This window comes from Heptranchias perlo, chromosome 26 (assembly GCF_035084215.1).
Source record: "Heptranchias perlo isolate sHepPer1 chromosome 26, sHepPer1.hap1, whole genome shotgun sequence".
Lineage (NCBI taxonomy): Eukaryota > Metazoa > Chordata > Chondrichthyes > Hexanchiformes > Hexanchidae > Heptranchias > Heptranchias perlo.
The window spans coordinates 22566356-22585702 of NC_090350.1; the positions used below are offsets into that span (position 1 = coordinate 22566356).

Sequence of the window (19347 nt, forward strand, 5' to 3'; positions counted from 1 at the left end):
TACACACCCTAATCTCAGACAGATTAAAAAGTTTATTGACAGTGTAGAAATAAAGTAATGAAACCTGGGTTGATAGTGCTGTCCATTTTAGGAGTTTCCTGCAAATTTAAACAAAGTTTTGTGCCACTGGTTAATATTAAATATTTTACAGCTAGGATAATCAGATAACAATTGAACAACCTGGCTTCAAATCTGAAGATCAGGAGTTCAAGTTCAAGGAGAGGATTTGGGTGGGTTGGGAGACTCATCTTTGATACTTGGGTTCAAACCCTGCATTACTGAGATTAAAGTCTCTCTCTCTCTGGGCTGGTTATAAGTCCTATGTGAAACCTTTGGGCAGTTTCAATTTGGCTCCATGCGAATATAAATCTATAGCATAAACGTGCTGTTAAATCAGCACAAATTAACACCAAAATGGAATTCTCACTCAAAGAGGCCTTAAAGATGTTGGATGTGGGATAATAGTTAAAACATAATATTAAGACAGTGTAAAGGAAGATTTGCTCTCAATGTAACCTGTGCAAAGCTGAGCTAGGAGTCCTTGATGTTTTTTTTATTCGTTCATGGGATGTGGGCGTCGCTGGCGAGGCTGGCATTTATTGCCCATCCCTAATTGCCCTCGAGAAGGTGGTGGTGAGCCGCCTTCTTGAACCGCTGAAGTCCGTGTGGTGACGGTTCTCCCACAGTGCTGTTGGGAAGGGAGTTCCAGGATTTTGACCCAGCAACAATGAAGGAACGGCGATATATTTCCAAGTCGGGTTGGTGTGTGACTTGGAGGGGAACGTGCAGGTGGTGTTGTTCCCATGTGCCTGCTGCTCTTGTCCTTCTAGGTGGTAGAGGTCGTGGGTTTGGGAGGTGCTGTTGAAGAAGCCTTGGCGAGTTGTTGCAGTGCATCCTGTGGATGGTGCACACTGTTATTGGGCGCATAAATGAATATTCCATTCTCCAGCACTGGCACCTCTCACTGTGAGGAGTACATAAATACATCCCTAATAAATAAAGCACAAGTGTCACCTCCAGGGCTATCTTAGGTGTGTGAACTTCCTCAGTCTTCAGCCAAGCATCATGCACACGGAGGACTGTCCAACCTCCGTGGCCACAGGAAGACATGTAGTCATGAGTAGTCTGCGAGGGAAAAAGAAAATGAGCACTAAAAAGATGTTGGGGTAAAAATCCGCCTTGGGCGGTAACGCAAAATAATCGGTGTCACTTTGGCTGCCCGTTGTACGCCCCGCCCTATATTCCGTGCTACTGAGGTCAATGGATCGGAACGGGCGGTAAGTACATGGAGCGCTCGATGCGATACCGCCCGTTTTACCTTACTGTCTTAAAATACATTTCTACCCCGTTGTATCTTGCAAAAGTGAAAGTGCAGCGAGTTATACTTTGGATGCAGACGAGCATTCGGATGGGCTTGGTCTTGTGTAAACCTGATTCAAGTTTACTCTGTGGTTTACCAGGCTGCACGGTGCATCTGGTGTGGTTCCTACACTGACATGATGAGGCTGCCAAGTGAGCCTCACATGTGGCTTCCTCCCATTCACAAAGACAGGAATCGACTCATTTATATTTAATGTTCTATAGGATTAGGGCTCGAGCACTAACCATACTTTTACACCAGAAACTAAACCTGCTGCTGCTGTGACTCATTCACCAATTTATCGAACCGCTTTTACACTGGAGAGATCGTTAGCCCAATATTTGGACAAAAGAAATCACAGGAAATATCAGTTCAGTGTCAAAGAGGGAGCAGTTAAAATAAATCCACAGAATTAGACCAGCACATTTTATATTCAGCTTCCCATAGAGCAGTTTTTGAACCATCACGATATGGTGACATCATCGATCAGTCATCATGGCAACCAGTTTAAAATAGGACAAGTGAATCATCACTTTTCTGAGGGAATGAGGAACAGACCGTGAAGCTCAGGATCGCACCTCACCCACTGGGGGAGGCATGAAATTAGCTCTTGTTATTTTGCACATTAAAGAATGCACGTTGTGCATTCGGAATATTCACAGTCTCAGATACTTGGTGGATGCTGCAGCTAACAAAGTGCTTCCTCATGTAATTGCCACATGACATTAGCAGACAATGCAGATCTAATGAAACCAATCTGACCTGAGCTCAGTAAATGTTGGAACCTGCAAAACAAAACTAAATTAGTGATGGATTTTTGTACATACAATGAGGTATTATTAGGAATATACTACTGAAGGAGAAATGCTTTCTTAGTTTTAATGTTCCCTCTGTAGCCTGATCGAGACATGCCGTTCCAGTTCCAAGCTTTTCGCTTCGTTGACATCAGTAATGAGCTCTGTCAGTGACCAGCTGCAGAGCCCACTGACGATCAGCATCTTTTTTTAATCCTGTTTCTAAAGAAGAAGTCAATGCAGATGTGAAGGTGTCAAAGACTTGGAGATTCAGTAGAGGTCAGTTAATGCTCATGACTGATATGAACTGAGCAGCTCCTCAGTGAGTTTGAGGCCCTGATCAGTGGGTCTCCGTGGACTGATAGGAAGATTTATTTTACGAGGAGGCAGATTTCTGAAATTATTTGTTGTCCTTTAGTACGTGAGTAAATTAATTTAGGCTAAAACTACTTCCCTGTGCACTTACCTGAAACATAAAAGATAGGTTAAAACCCTTGAAATTCAATTCTTCCATCCCACCCATTTTCTGAGTTATTTATCTTTCCCTTTAGACGCTATGCTATGCACCACTCTCTAACCAATAGAAATCACCAACTGCAAGCTCATTAGCCAAGTCCTTACAGGTTGCCACCAGACAGTTTTTTCGTCGCTGATTTTTTTTTAAACGAAAGCCAGACACCACACGTCTGAATTTCAAAATAGAGGTCCATTTTTGGATATAATTCCATGTCTTATGTTGTGTAGGCATCACTTATTAACATTATTAAGGTTTTCATCATCAGCAGAACTCAAACTATGATCCCACTTGCTGCCCTGTACCTATTCCATTCCTGAACATCTTTTGACTTGGTAAATCTACCAATCTTAGGCGCTTACGAAGTGTGTAGATTGATTCATCCCTGAATTTCCCTCACTTCCCCCTGGGGAGGCATCTTTCCTCCTCTTGACATCTCTTCAGATGGCCTGGCTGGGAACCAGGGGCTCACTAGGTGGGGAATTGCAGAAGAAAATTTGTGCCATGTATTACAGTAATACAATCTGCCCTGAGCTGTTGAATTCCTCTTTAGTACGTGTTGTTTTGCACATCTGTACATCTCTAGGATGAATTATAGAGGCAGAAGCAGGAATGAGCTGTTGCATGTTTCTCTGGATAAGGTGCTAGCACGGAAATGGACTCAGGGGCTGCACCGTCACACTTCCCAAGGCAAACCTTAAATAAAATTACTTGAAACACACGAAGTCAACGGAAATAAAAATCGGGAGAGATGTAAAACAGTCTGCCAACTCCCTATCACCCGTTTTACACTATCGCATAAAATCAAGACCTACCGCACTGAGTCAAAGACACAAGGAGGAAAGGGGAATCAGAGAGCACAACTAACCAGACTGCTCTCACGTACCTCCTATCAGCTGGCTATAGAGTAGTATGAGCAGAAGTCAGCCAGTGGAAGGCATGTGGAGAAAGAAAATTAGAAAGTAACATACAAAAAAATGTATTTTTTGTTAGTGCTTTTTTAATGTAATTTATCCTTACATATCTCCAGCAATAGAATCGCTTAGTTAGTAATTTTCCCAAGTCCAAAACCAGACATGGGGCAGGACAGGGGTGGAATCACGGCCGAGGCAAGTGAATTATCGTGGTGCAACATCGGTCAACTAATCCTGAAGTTCTCTACATATGAATTGTTGGCCATAAAACAATTCTGCTTTAAAAAGTCCTGATAAATGGTGGTCACTGAGTTAGAGCAAGTGCAGTGTCAGCGCAGTGAGTAGGCAACTCCAGGGGCTGAATAGGTGAGAAAGGTCATCATGGAGAGCACGGGAGGAAAATACGGGGTCTGAGCCTAAGAGACGACACAACTCCCCGCACCGTGTTCAGCATTTTGTTTGCTGCATTAGATCACTTGCCTGGCTCGTGGTTTGAGGCCAGAAGTTTTTTTTGTTGTTGATGAAAATTCATTGAAGACTTTAACAACAAGCAGCTCACTGTGGTAAGACACAGAAGCAAATGAGGAAAATGATAAAATCCTGTTTTAAAAATCAGACATTTGGGGGTAGATTGTTACTTGGGCTGCCAGGCGTAAATGGGCATAAGCTGGTTTACTGTCCCCTGTCTGTAGCCACCGCCATCCTCGAGGTTGGGGGGGGGGGGTGCTTTCCGTAGGATGGCCGGATCACCCGCCCTGTTCAGGCGGTAGGTCCCTTTAATATCAAATTAAGGTCCTTTGACATACGTTGTAACTTTGACGGACAATTGGGTGAAGCACGTGTCATGGACGCCTTGCTTGGTTTTACCAGGTGGAACATCAGAATAGGCATCAAAAAAAGGTAAGTTTAAAATAGATTATTTTTGTGGGGCCAGGAAGAGTAGGACTCATCTGGGATCCACAAGAATAATGCAGGCCCCTTCCACCCAAGGCTCGCCTCCCCCCCACCCCCACCCCCATCCCAGTCTGTCCGTCCGTCCTCCAACCAGCCATACCTTCCTGCCGGCATGGTCGGCCTCCGGGTGGCCCGATATTGGGCCGGCTCACTGCATTGGGGTGCCCATTTGGTGCCTGGAGCTCGCCAGCGGTATAGGAATGAGGCCCTCGGTGTGGACCAGGCCTCCCACAGGCAGGATTGGGCGGCCAGTTGGCACACTGCACTAGTCGGCCACCTGAAATCTGCCCCATGGTGTCTGATTTTTAATTTTAGTCACTTCCAACCACATCATCTGCTGCAAAACTGGCTGGGTGGCAACAGCACTATCCAATGGAAAATAGCCCCTTTAAATCAACTGCTAGATTCACAGATAACTATTCTTGCATATTTATATTTGGTCTGTTGTTTTTTCCTGCTTTCGATTATAATTAAAGTTTCAAGTATGAAGAAACCTAGTGCGAGCAAAAGGAGCACATCACTCAAGCTGTTCTCGCCAGGGTTTTCAGGAGGGCTGCTCCACTGGGGCAGGAACCCATCCCTATGCGTGATGGTCATACACTTCAGATTAGATGATCTCAGAAGATACTTTAAGTAAATAAGGATGAAAAGCAAAGTAATTGTAAGTTCATTTCTTTTCATGTGGTGAGCACTTCACCATGGTTCCCTGGGGATGAGAGGCTGTCACGCAGATGGCAAATATTTTTGTTCCATCCGCTTGTGAGCAGCTTCTTTCCACAGTTGTGGATGGACTGTGCCTGGGATTCTCCACTTCCCGGGAACGTTCTCAGTGTATGCTTGCAGGAATCCTGCCCTTATCGTGCTTTTATGCTTTCTTAACTGATATTTATGTACCTTCACTAGATATTGTATGATACTTAGAGCTGTTATAAATTTCTATATTACCGCTTTCTCTTTCTCTCCTTAGTAAAATGTTTTCTGTTCTCAGTTTTCTTTTCTATTTTCCCTGCTCCGCTTCTGAAGGCACTGACCTCTTCAAGGTCCCATGTTCACCGTTTGCCAGGCACTCTGGCAAACCCAATGGCCCATCCTTTGTGTGAGCCTAGACAATAAGGTGTCGATAATGTGATGGCAGATGCCACACCTTAACAGGCCCACACGCTTCAAGCTAACATATATCTGAAGTGTTCTGTGCCCCCAATGTGGGTTTGAAGTGCTGCCAGCTGTCAGATCCTATACATAAACTAGGCAAAACTTTCAGCCTCGGTGGGGCCCAAAGCGGACAGCAGCGGAACGGCTGCCTGTTATATGCCCTGCCTGTTTCTCATCTCCGTTGACTTCAATGTGATCGGATGATCAGTGTGTAAGGGAAGTCATGAGAGACAATGCTCATCTTAAGTTGGTACTTCTAAATGACCCAGTCAACAATAGAAGTCAGAGCACCCCTGGGGTAACCACAGAATGATCAAGTTTAACGTGATGTGGGACCCAAATATGCCAAAGACCAAGAGCCGGGTTTATAACTTTAAAAGGGCTAAATTCAAAGAAGAATTAGAACAAACGGATTAGAGAAGTATGTTTCTCAAAATTTCAGTAGAAAACAAAAGGAGAACCTTTAAAAGAGTAATGCTGAACATGCAGAACAAGTACATATCTAAAATTAGCAAACTAGGACTAAACAAATGCAATCCTAAATGGATCAACAAACAGTTAAAAGTGAAATAAGGAGGAAAAATGACCTCTACAAATCCTGCAGGGAGAAAAGAGAAGAGGGTCACTGGGGTAAATATAGGATTGCGGGGAAACTAGTTATAAGGGTGATCAGAAGGGAGAAGAAAGACTTAGAAAAAAGCACAGCTCTAGAGGCAAAAAGTAAGTTTTTAAAAAATCATTATGACAATAGCAAGAAGACTGTCAGGGAAGAGGTGTGAATATTTCAAGATGCAAATGGAGAAGAGCACAGGATAGTAAGTATTCTTAATGATTACTTCCTCCAGCCAATAGAGGGATATTGGGCAGGGTGGAGAGAGATAATTAGAGCGGGAGGAAGCTCATATGGAGTATAAACACCAGTTGGGTCGAATGGCCTGTTTTTGTGCAGTAGATTCTATATAATTCTGGATACATGAATTAAGGTGGGCAAATGGCCTTCCTCATCCCTAGGTATCTTGTGATTTTACCCACTAGGCAGCCTAAATTTATTTTTTCTAAGAATATTTCGATAATCAGGAAATACTTTGGTGCTAGGAATGTTTATTTTCTTTTTCCTCTCACTGAGCTGCGAAGCTGTGAATTCTGTCCAAACTGCACTAAACCTGCATTCCTGGCTCCAACCATTTGAACTTGCTATTTATTCTCACCTTCTGATCAGTTTGTCAAAATAAAATACTGTTTGGATAAAATCAATCAGTGGGGAGCAATGTATAGACTCTTACAGTATCTGCCAAGCCACCGTTTTCTGATTCAGCCTTTCACTATGTGTGTGCGACTGAGAAACATTCACTTCCATTTCCGTCTCTAGTCCAGCTGCTGCACTCACAAATTCTAAAAGGCTTAATGAAAAAAAATAGTGGCTTCCCCCCTTTATATCAAACTTGCTGATGTGTAAAAATAAAAACATGAGTAACATACTGATCTCCTCAAACTAATGTTAATACCCTCATTGTACTGTGATTTAAATAATTGTGCAGAGGTATAAGTGTTAGAATTTTACTGGACGTATTAACGGTGTTCTGCATATGATGGTCAGTAACCATCTTATTGTTTCATCACATTAATTCCATTCTTTGAATTATTTTATCCTTCAGTGTTGTGTATTATAAGCAGTACAAACTCCTGATTGTAGCTCACGCTTAGTGTATAAATCAATTCTAAATCAATCCTTTATCTATTTATACAATTAAACATTTTGAATATAGTGCACCGTACTTGAAATCTAAATGTCACATTTTAATGATTGACCTATATAATCAGGGCCTGTTTAGTTAACCGTGCTGATTTACTGAAATATCTAGAGACCTAGGAAAAGGTATCATGGCAAGCAAGAACAGGAAACTTCCACCCAAATATCGCAATCATTTTTTTTATAAATGCAGTCATTCAGTTGCTGCAATCTTTTTTTCTAAGAGTCATTTCTGACCAAGCTGAGTATAAATAATATTTAAAGCATTACAAATACATAGAAATCTAAATAATTCTGGAAACAAATGAAAGGCTTCCCCACAGAGTTATCCACTGTACGTTAGATATGCCTCCAAGAATTTTTTCCCACACAAGACTTCCTTTCTCCCTGGGGCTGAGGTCTTGATTTTCCGAGCTTGTATTGTGTATCTGGGTTTTGCCTCAATAAAGAGGCTTCCAGAATACATTCTGCTAGAATACAACTCCCAGAAATCAGTTTAGGGCTGCCACCTTCTACAGAGTCAGGGAAGGTGGGTTTTGCAAACAGGAAGTTATGCAATGCTCTGAATGGCTGGTCTAGCTGTCAATCACTTAAAAAAAGGTGCTTCAAAGAAAAGTTGCAATTTGCTAAGTGGACAATCAGAAAACAAATTCTCCAACATACAGCCTTCTGATTGAAAATCAGATTGAGGACAAATAATTCTCACAGAGCAGGCTTCCATTACAGTTCACGACATTCCTGGTGCTATTAAACAGGTGAAGCCCCTTTTCATTTTAAAATTCGGAATCTTGCTTCACATTCCCCCGCTATGCTCCACTTTCTCACCTTCTGCTGCATTCTGCTCACCAACACTTCGCTCCCCTGCTGAGCTCCATTCTTTCCTCCTTCCACCACTGTGCTCCACATCCAAGCCCCTTCCCACCGTGCTCCACATCCAAGCCCCTTCCCATCATGCTCCACATCCAAGCCCCTTCCCATCATGCTCCACATCCAAGCCCCTTCCCATCATGCTCCACATCCAGGCCCCTTCCCATCATGCTCCACATCCAAGCCCCTTCCCACCGTGCTCCACATCCAGGCCCCTTCCCACCGTGCTCCACATCCAAGCCCCTTCCCACCGTGCTCCACATCCAAGCCCCTTCCCATCATGCTCCACATCCAAGCCCCTTCCCATCATGCTCCACATCCAAGCCCCTTCCCATCATGCTCCACATCCAAGCCCCTTCCCACCGTGCTCCACATCCAGGCCCCTTCCCACCGTGCTCCACATCCAAGCCCCTTCCCACCGTGCTCCACATCCAGGCCCCTTCCCATCATGCTCCACATCCAAGCCCCTTCCCACCGTGCTCCACATCCAGGCCCCTTCCCATCATGCTCCACATCCAGGCCCCTTCCCACCGTGCTCCACATCCAGGCCCCTTCCCACTGTGCTCCACATCCAGGCCCCTTCCCACCGTGCTCCACATCCAGGCCCCTTCCCACCGTGCTCCACATCCAGGCCCCTTCCCACCGTGTTCCATTTCCAGGCCCATTCCCACCGTGCTCCACATCCAGGCCCCTTCCCACCGTGCTCCATTTCCAGGCCCATTCCCACCGTGCTCCACATCCAGGCCCCTTCCCACCGTGCTCCACTTCCAGGCCCCGTCCCACTGTGCTGCACATCTAGGCCCCTTCCCACCGTGCTCCATTTCCAGGCCCCTTCCCACCGTGCTCCACATCCAGGCCCCGTCCCACCGTGCTCCACATCCAGGCCCCTTCCCACCGTGCTCCATTTCCAGGCCCCTTCCCACCGTGCTCCACACCCAGGCCCCTTCCCACCGTGCTCCACTTCCAGGCCCCGTCCCACCGTGCTCCACATCCAGGCCCCTTCCCACCGTGCTCCATTTCCAGGCCCCTTCCCACCGTGCTCCACACCCAGGCCCCTTCCCACTGTGCTCCACATCTAGGCCCCTTCCCACCGTGCTCCACACCCAGGCCCCTTCCCACCGTGCTCCACATCCAGGCCCCTTCCCACCGTGCTCCACTTCCAGGCCCCGTCCCACCGTGCTCCACATCCAGGCCCCTTCCCACCGTGCTCCACTTCCAGGCCCCTTCTCACCGTGCTCCACATCCAAGCCCCTTCCCACCGTGCTCCACATCCAGGCCCCTTCCCACCGTGCTCCACTTCCAGGCCCCTTCCCACTGTGCTCCACATCCAGGCCCCTTCCCACCGTGCTCCACATCCAGGCCCCTTCCCACCGTGCTCCACATCCAAACCCATTCCCACTGTGCTCCACTTCCAGGCCCCTTCTCACCGTGCTCCACATCCAAGCCCCTTCCCACCGTGTTCCATTTCCAGGCCCATTCCCACCGTGCTCCACATCCAGGCCCCTTCCCACCGTGCTCCACTTCCAGGCCCCGTCCCACTGTGCTCCACATCCAGGCCCCTTCCCACCGTGCTCCACATCCAAACCCATTCCCACTGTGCTCCACTTCCAGGCCCCTTCTCACCGTGCTCCACATCCAAGCCCCTTCCCACCGTGTTCCATTTCCAGGCCCATTCCCACTGTGCTCCACATCTAGGCCCCTTCCCACCGTGCTCCACACCCAGGCCCCTTCCCACTGTGCTCCACATCTAGGCCCCTTCCCACCGTGCTCCACACCCAGGCCCCTTCCCACTGTGCTCCACATCTAGGCCCCTTCCCACCGTGCTCCACACCCAGGCCCCTTCCCACCGTGCTCCACTTCCAGGCCCCGTCCCACTGTGCTCCACATCTAGGCCCCTTCCCACCGTGCTCCACACCCAGGCCCCTTCCCACTGTGCTCCACATCTAGGCCCCTTCCCACCGTGCTCCACACCCAGGCCCCTTCCTACTGTGCTCCACATCTAGGCCCGTTCCCACTGTGCTCCACTTCCAGGCCCCATCCCACAATGCTCCACAACCAGCCCCTTCCCATCGTGCTCCATGCCCAGGCCTCTACCCACCATGCTCCACTTCCAGGCCCCTTCCCACTATGCTCCACATCCAGGCCCATTCCCACCGTGCTCCACACCCAGGCCCCTTCCCACTGTGCTCCACTTCCAGGCCCCTTCCCACTGTGCTCCACGCCCAGGCCCCTACCCACTACGTTCCACTTCCAGGCCCCTTCCCACCGTGCTCCACATCCAAGCCCCTTCCCACCGTGCTCCACTTCCAGGCCACTTCCCACCGTGCTCCACTTCCAAGCTCTTTCTCACTATTCTCCACTTCGAGGCCCTACCCCATGTTTTCTTTGTTTATTCTAGGGATATGGGTGACGTTGACAAGGCCGCCTTTACTGCCAATTCTTGGTTTGCCTGAGTAGAGGGTGGTGAACTTTCTCCTTGACCCACTGAAGTCCTTGTGGTGATGGTGCCCCCACAATGGTGTTAAATAGGGAATTGCAGGATATTGACGCAGCAACAATGAAGGAACAGTGATGTATATCCAACTCAGGGTGGTGTGTGACTTGGAGGGCAACTTGGAGGTGATGGTGTTAGAATCATAGACTCATAGAATGGTTACAGCACAGGGAGAGGCCATTCTGCCCATCAGGCCTGTGCCGGTTCTTTGTAAGAGCAGTCCAGTTAGTCCCATTCCCCTGCTCTTTCACTGTAGCCCTGCAACTTTTTTCCTTTCAAGTATTTACCCAATTCCTTTTTGAAAGCCATGATTGAATCTGCTTCCACCACTCTTTCAGCAGCACATTCCAGATCATAACTACTTACTGCGTAAAAAAGTTTTTCCTCATGTCGCCTTTGGTTCTTTTGCCAATCACCTTAAATCTGTGCCTTCTGGTTCTCGACTCTTCCGCCAATGGGAACAGGTTCTCTTTATTTACTTTATCTAAACACTTCATGATTTTGAACACTTCTTTCAAATCTCCTCTCAACCTTTTCTGCTCTAAGGAGAACAACCCCAGCTTCTCCAGCCTATCCATGTTGCTGAAGTCCCTCATCCCTGGAACCATTTTAGTAAATCTCTTTTGCACCTCCTCTAAGGCCTTCACATCCTTCCTAAAGTGCAGTACCGAGAATTGGACACAATACTACAGTTGTGGCCGAACCAGTGTTTTATAAAGGTTCAACATAACTTCCTTGCTTTTGTACTCTTTGCCTCTAATTATAAAGCCCAGGATTCCGTATACTTTTTTAACCGCTTTCTCAACCTGTCCTGCACCTTCAAAGATTTGTGCACATATACCCCCAGGTCTCTGTTCCTGCACTCCCTTTAGAATTGTGCCATTTAGTTTATATTGCCTCTGCTCATTCTTCCTGCCAAATGTATCACTTCACACTTCGCTGCATTAAATTTCATCTGCCATGTGTCCACCCATTCCACCATCCTGTTTATGTCCTCTTGAAGTCTATTACTATCCTCCTCACTGTTTACTACACTTTCAAGTTTTATGTCATCTGCAAATTTAGAAATTGTGCCCTATACACCCAAGTCTAAGTCATTAATATATATCAAAAAAAGCAGTCGTCCCGGCACCGACCCCTGGGGAACATCATTGTAAACCACCCTCCAGTCCCAAAAACAACCGTTCACCACTACTGTGTTTCCTGTCACTTGGCCAATTTTGTATCCATGCTGCCACTGCCCCTTTTATCCCATGCAGTTCAGTTTTGCTGAGAAGCCTTTTATGTGGCACTTTATCAAGTGCCTTTTGAAAGTCCATATACACAACATCAACTGCATTGCCTTCATCAACCCTCTCTCTTACCTCATCAAAAAACTCAATCAAGTTAGTTAAACATGATTTACATTTAACAAATCTGTGCTGGCTTTCCTCTATTAATCCACACTTGTCTAAATGACTATTAATTTTGTCCCGGATTATCGTTTCTAAAAGCTTCCCCACCACTGAGGTTAAACTACTTGGCCTGTAGTTGCTGGGTTTATCTTTACACACTTTTTTGAACAAGGGTATAACATTTGCAATTCTCCAGCCCTCTGGCACCACCCCCACATCTAAGGAGGATTAGAAGATTATGGCCAGCACCTCTGCAATTTCCACCTTTACTTCCCTCAGCAACCTAGGATGCATCCCATCCGGACTGGGTGACTTATCTACTTTAAGTACAGCTAGCCTTTCTAGTACCTCCTCTTTATCATTTTTGGTCCATCCAGTATCTCAACTATCTCCTCTTTTACTGTGACTTTGGCAGCATCTTCTTCCTTGGTAAAGACAGATGCAAAGTACTCATTTAGTCCCTCAGCCATGCCCTCTGCCTCCATGATTAGATCTTCTTTTTGGTCCCTAATCGGCCCCATCCCTCCTCTTACCACCCATTTACTATTTATATGCCTATAGAAGACTTTTGGATTCCCTTTTATGTTAGCTGCCAGTCTATTCTCATATTCTCTCTTTGCCCCCCTTACTTCCTTTTTCACTTCTCCTCTGTACTTTCTATATTGAGCCTGGTTCTCACTTGTATTATCAACCTGACATCTGTCATATGCCCCCTTTTTCTGCTTCACCTTACTCCATCTTTTTCGTCATCCAAGGAGCTCTGGCTTTAGTTGCCCTACCTTTCCCCCTCATGGGAATGTACCTGGACTGTACCCGAACCATCTCCTCTTTAAAGGCCCTCCATTGTTCGATTATAGTTTTGCCTGCCAATCTGATTCCAATCTACCCGGGCCAGATCTGTTCTCAACCCACTGAAATTGGCCCTCCTCCAATTAAGTATTTTTTACTCTAGATTGCTCCTTGCCCTTTTCCATAACTAATCTAAACCTTATGATACTATGATCACTGTTCCCTAAATGTTCCCCCACTGACACTTGCTCCATTTGACCCACCTCATTCCCCAGAACCAAATCCAGCAATGCTGCCTTCCTCTTTGGGCCAGAAACATTGATCATGAAAGTTCTCCTGAACACACTTCAGAAGTTCCTCCCCCTTTTTGCCCTTTACACTATTACTATCCCACTCTATATTAGGGTAGTTGAAGTCCCCCATTATCACTACACGATAGTTCTTGCACCTGTCTGTAATTTCCCTGCAAATTTGTTCCTCTGTATCCTTCCCACTAATTGGCAGCCTATAGAATACACCCAGTAGTGTAATGGCACCTCTATTGTTTCTTAACTCTTATCAAATAGATTCTGTCTTTGACCTCTCCAGGACATCCTCTCTCTCCAGCATTGCAATATTCTCCTTAATCAATACTGTCACCACCCCCCCGCACCCCCCCCCCCACCCCCGCCACTCCTCCTTTTTTCCTTCCCTATCTTTCCTGAACACCTTCAATCCAGGAATATTTAGTACCCAATCCTGCTCTTTTTTGAGCCAGGTCTCCGTCATCGCCACTACATCATAGTCCCACATGGCTATTTGCACCTGCAGCTCACCAACCTTGTTTACCACCCTTCATACGTTTACACACTTGCACTCTAAACCTATCTTAGACCTTCTCATATTCTCTCTCAGTCTGATCCCACCTAATATTGTATTAATTCTTACCCTAGTGCTATCTTTCTCTCCCAATCCTTTGTGCACCTTGTTCCTCCTTTCTAATACTACATCCTGGTGCCCATCCTTCTGCCAAATTAGTTTAAATCCTCCCCCACACCACTAGTGAAGCTCCCCGTGAGGACATTGATCCCAGCTCTTCTGAGGTGCAACCCGTCTGTCTTGAACAGGTCCCTCCTGCCCCAAAACTGGTCCTAATGCCCCAAAAATCTGAAGCCCTCCGTCTTGCACCATGTCTCTAGCCACACATTAACCTGCCTTATCATCCTATTTCTGTACTCACTAGCACGTGGCACTGGGAGTAATTCAGAGATTACTTCCTTTGAGGTCCAGCTTTTTAACTTCCTCCCATGCTGCTGAAACTCTAGCAGCAGGACCTCATCCTTTATCTTTCCTATGTCGTTGGTCCCCACATGAACCACAACTTCTGGCTATTTCCCTTCCCCCTGAAAGGTATCCTATCATCCCCGGGTGGACTTAAACCACCAACAGTTGGGTTAATAGCCAAACGCGCTAACCGATTGCGTCACAAGTGGTTGTTCCCACAACATTGCTGCTTTTGACCTTCTCGGTGGTAGAGATCACAAGAAAAGGAAGTGCTATCAAAATAACCTTGGTGAGTTGATGCAGTGCATCCTGTAGATTGTACATACTGCAGCCATAGTGCGCAGAGGGTAGTTATAGAATCCAGCAGAGATCAAGCAAACTGCTTTGTCATGGATGGTGTTGAGCTTCTTGAGTGTTGCACTCATCCAGGTGAGTGGTGAGTATTCCATCACACTCCTGATTTGAGCCTTGTAGATGGTAGAGAGGCTTTAAGGGGTCAGGAAGTGAACCACATGCCATGGAGTACCCAGCCTCTACCCTGCTCTTATAGCCATGGTGTTGATATGAAACTTCTGGCCCATGGTGACTCGGTGATAGTAATGCCATTGAAGATCAAGGGAAGATGGCTGGGCTTATTCTTGCTCAAGATGGTCATTACCTGGCATTTGTGATACGCAAGTGTTAACTGCTACTTGTCAGCTGCACACCCAGCTCTTTCCCAATGTGCTCCACTTTCCTGCTGTGATGCACTTCCCAGCCCCTTGCCTTGTTCTGTTACCCAGAATTGGACATTGTTGGACATCACAACCATGCTCCAGACCTCAGACTACCTGTGTAAATAACACAGCAGGTCAACCAGTACTTAGAGAAAGAAAAGGGCTGAGTGCGCAGAGTTTACTGTAAGTAATACAGGATGCCATGGGGGCTAAATTGGGCCGTATAGCACTTGTTGTTTCGGCGCTACGTGGCCTCTCGAGGTGCTAAGATGGTGTCTTGGCTGCACACGCAAGTTTCCAGGGTTCAAGTGTGACAAAGCCCAGTGAATATCATCAAAATTTTAAATATGCAACATTAAGACCAATGGTTGAAACATTCTCACAGAAAATATTAGGCTGCATTTTATGTAGGTATCTGCATGTTTGCACATATGTACATTAAAGCATGAAGACATATCTCTGTCTAGGAGCTGGAACCAAGAATCAAAGAACCAAGGATCAAAGAAAGTTCAAAATATCTTTCTGGATGGAAGATTCCTGCTTCTGCCTGTCACATCATAGAAAAGAAACAAAGAATATTACAGCATAGAGGGAGGCCATTCGGCCCATCTTGCCTGTGCTGGCTCTTTGAAAGAGCTGTCCAATTTAGTCCCACATCCCAGCTTTTTCCCCATAACCCTGCAAATTAGTCCTCTTCAAGTACGTGTCCAATTGCCTTTTGAATGTTCCTATGGAATCTGCTTCCACCACCATTTCAAATAGTGCATTCCAGATCTTAACTACGCTCCGTGTGAAAAAAATTCTCCTCTAGTTCTTTTGCCAATTATTTTAAATCTATGACCTCTGGTTACCAACCCACTTGCTGGAGGAAACAGTTTCTTCCTACTTGCTCTCTCAAAGCCCCTCATAATTTTGAATATCTCTATTAGGTCTCCCCTTAACCTTCTCGGCTCTAAAAGGAGAACAATCCCAGCTTCTCCAATCTCTCCACATAACCAAACTCCCTCATCCCTGGTATCATCCTGGTGAACCTCCTATGTACCCTCTCCGAGGCCTTAACATCCTTCCTAAAGTGTGGTGCCCAGAATTATACACACTACTCCAGCTGAGGCCTAACCAGTGATTTGTAAAGGTTCAGCATGACTTCCTTGTTTTTGTATTCAATGCCCCTATTTACAAAGCCAAGTATCCCAAATGCTTTCTTAACATCATCTTGGCTTTGGAGTGAAACCAAAGTTTAAATGTCCAACAGTTTCAAAATTGGGGCACGTGGTTTCGGAAAACATAAAATCTTCAGTAACCTTTTTATTTCTGAAACACGCCCTGCTTTTTGCCCTTTAATTAATTCCTTCTCTTTAAGAGTTTATTTTTAAAAGCTGAACATTTCTATAATTATGTCTCTGGGTTTCATTCTGGTTTGTGAAATCACTACCCTCCCTTTGCTTTAAATGAACAAAATAAAATCAGTGCAAGGTGAGGTTATTGTTAGTCAGCATTATGTAACGTGACTGTGAAAGTACAGCAAGGAATATATTAAAGAGTTTTTATGTTCTATTACCAAACTACTCACTTCTCCAGCCGTGCTACAATGTCCAGTCACAGTGGACTCCTGGTACATTCAGTGGGTCAGGAGAGACAAACAAGATACTGAAAACTCGACTTATATAATCAGGAGTGGCACTGCAATAAGTCGCTGATGAACTGACATTCTACAAAGCTATATTTCTATATTAAAAGCCCCATAATGGGAAAATTTATTTAAAGGGGAAAATTTTGCCAAGGAAGTGGTACATTCCCTTTGAATCCCACTGTTTGTGTAATGCTTGAAGCACTGGTTATTCCCTTTGTTGTATTACTTGTATGGAGTTCAGATTTATTCAGCGAGGTAAGAGTTAACACTGTGTGGACTGCAGAAGCATTTCTGCACCAAAATCAAAACTCTGACAAGATTAGAATTCTTTCCATTTCATGAAATGAAGGTCCAGTGGCTTCCTGTACTAGTGTAGGACACAGACTCACATCCACAATTCTCCATGTGCAGAGTTTCAGATTTCAGTCAGGAGTAGACTCCAATTAGAGACTCTCCCATTACATCTAGTGCCCAATTATAGAGCACCATCGGTAGAGAATCAGGAACTGTGCATGTTTAATCTATGACTCTTTTTATTATTGTTTTGACAGTGGAGCACAACGAAGATGTTTTTCACCATAAGACACAGTGGAAAGAATTTAAGTTTGATTTAACTCAGATTCCTCAAGGTGAAATGGTAACTGCAGCAGAGTTTAGGATCTACAAAGCCGCAAATGACAGTTTCCATGGAAACATGACCCTTCACATCACTATTTACCAAGTGCTGCAGGAGCTCCAGGACAGGTCAGTGCACATTATTTAATGCTCATGCAGACATATAACTAGGGTCACCAACCCTCTCGGATTGCCCTGGAGTCTCCAGGAATTGAAGATTACTCTCCTGGACACTGCTGCGAGCAAATACCCAGGAGAAAACTCATAGGGGCATTAAAAAAAAGCTGAGGTACATTCTACAAGTGCTCCCACTTTTCATGTGCAAGTCTAGACAGTAAGTGTGGGTAATTTTGATTTTGTGCAATAGTGTAAATCGGGTGATAGGGAATTGCCAGCCCGTTTTACATCTTTCCCGATTTGTATTTCCACAGTGGAAATAAAAATTAGGAGAGGTGTAAAACGGACTGGCGATTTGCTATCACCCGATTTACACTATCTCACAAAGTCAAAATTACCCCCAGTTTGAGCAGGCTGTTCAACCACGAGGAGCATCACAGTTGAGCCTGATCTTGTTCTCACCTGACATCCACACACATACTCCAGCAGGGTTCATTGGATGGCAATCATGAACGGGAACTATAGCCAATTTTTCCCACCCCAACACAGGGTTAGTGAGGCTGTCTGTAACCCCTGATTTCCGGCCTGGCTGAGATCAGCTAGTTCAGCACACACTGGGGATTGAACCTTTCTGGTGCAGAAGGCTCAACAACCTATTGCTTATACCAGCTGAGCCATTAGGGTTTCCCATTTCAGAACATTCTTCAGTGAGTAAGTTTTACAAAATAACATTCTGCTCCTGCCACTAGATCTAACGCTCTCAAGACAATATTTTTCAATAACTGTTGGCTGCGAAGGTGCACCAGAACACTGAGCAGGACACGGGTCATTGGGAGGAGATGGTAAGCAGGGAAAGAGGTCCTTACTCATAGGCAGGGAGATAAAATGAAGGATGTCAACCCTTGCGTGTCTCAGTAGTTGGTTCCAGAGGTCACCGAGAAAGAAGCCGACGATAAAAATCAAAACTGAATATATTTTCATTAGCAAAACAACTGGGAGTAAAAGTCGCTCAGAAGCATGTTGACATTTAAGTGATGTGGACACAGCTCATTTTTCAAAAATAAAAGCATAAAATGCTAGAAATACACGGTCAACATCTGAAAGAAAAAGATTGATTAACACTTTGGGTGGGACAGTTCTTCAGAGCTGTTATTTGCATTTTTGTTTCTTTTTATAACTATTTGCAGTAAGTTGGTACCTCCCCTCATGAGACCCAACAAAACGTTTATTGAAAATAGCACTTCCTGGGTAGAGTAAGCAGCAGAGATAAAATCATGGGATCAAAGGACTTTAAGTGAGACAGTCTAGTCATTCGAGCTGAGAGCTTGTCTGGCGGACAGACAGTCAGGAGTTCACGTCCCAGGGATATCTAACCCCTGAACCCATTTGCCTCAGCTGGATGAGTTTTCAGGCAGTTTTTTGGCTAGGCTGCTGCCCAATTCACCGTGCAGTGTGGAGGTCCCCGCCTCAAAGGGAGGGATAAACTTACTCTGATGCCATTGATAAGGGTCATGCCAGCTGCACAGAGGAGGATTTGTGGTGGTGGAAAGCCTATGGATGAGGTGAACATAAATTTAAACGTTAGTAAAGTATAGAAAATCAACATTGCGTAATTATTTTCCTTATTTGATTTTCATCTTCAAGCTGGATTCCCACAATCAATTTGACTTCCCACGGGCCATGACAATGGATGACATCAGCTGTTCTATGGTCAATTCTCTCCCATGCTACTACTGCCAGAATGTGAGTGGTGCGGTGTGGTGAGGGGTTCTGTGTCAGTAAACGTTTGCCCCTTCCCCCCCAACAACCCGGTCAAACTTGCCATCTGGGGAACCCTGAGTCTAAATACTAATCAAAACTGGGATTTGAACTCAGGTGTTCGAGTCATGAAGCAACACTCTGCAGCCATGGTACTTGGAGTTATAGGGTAAAGTTTCCACTTTCGCATTCCAGGTGCAAAGCCTTGCCCACTGGGAGTGCACATTGGGAAATCACAGACAGGCTCTGGTTTGCCAACAGAAAAT

At 45.6% G+C, this 19347-nt stretch overlaps 1 protein-coding gene across 1 annotated transcript in view; it reads left to right on the forward strand.

Annotated features, from left to right (window-relative positions):
* Positions 1–19347, forward strand: part of LOC137342553 (bone morphogenetic protein 7-like) — a 57892-nt gene that overhangs the window by 17536 nt on the left and 21009 nt on the right. Inside the window, exon 2 of the mRNA XM_068006513.1 lies at positions 17143–17335. Within this exon, the coding sequence (XP_067862614.1) occupies positions 17143–17335 (193 nt within the window). The remainder of the gene's footprint in view (positions 1–17142; positions 17336–19347) is intronic.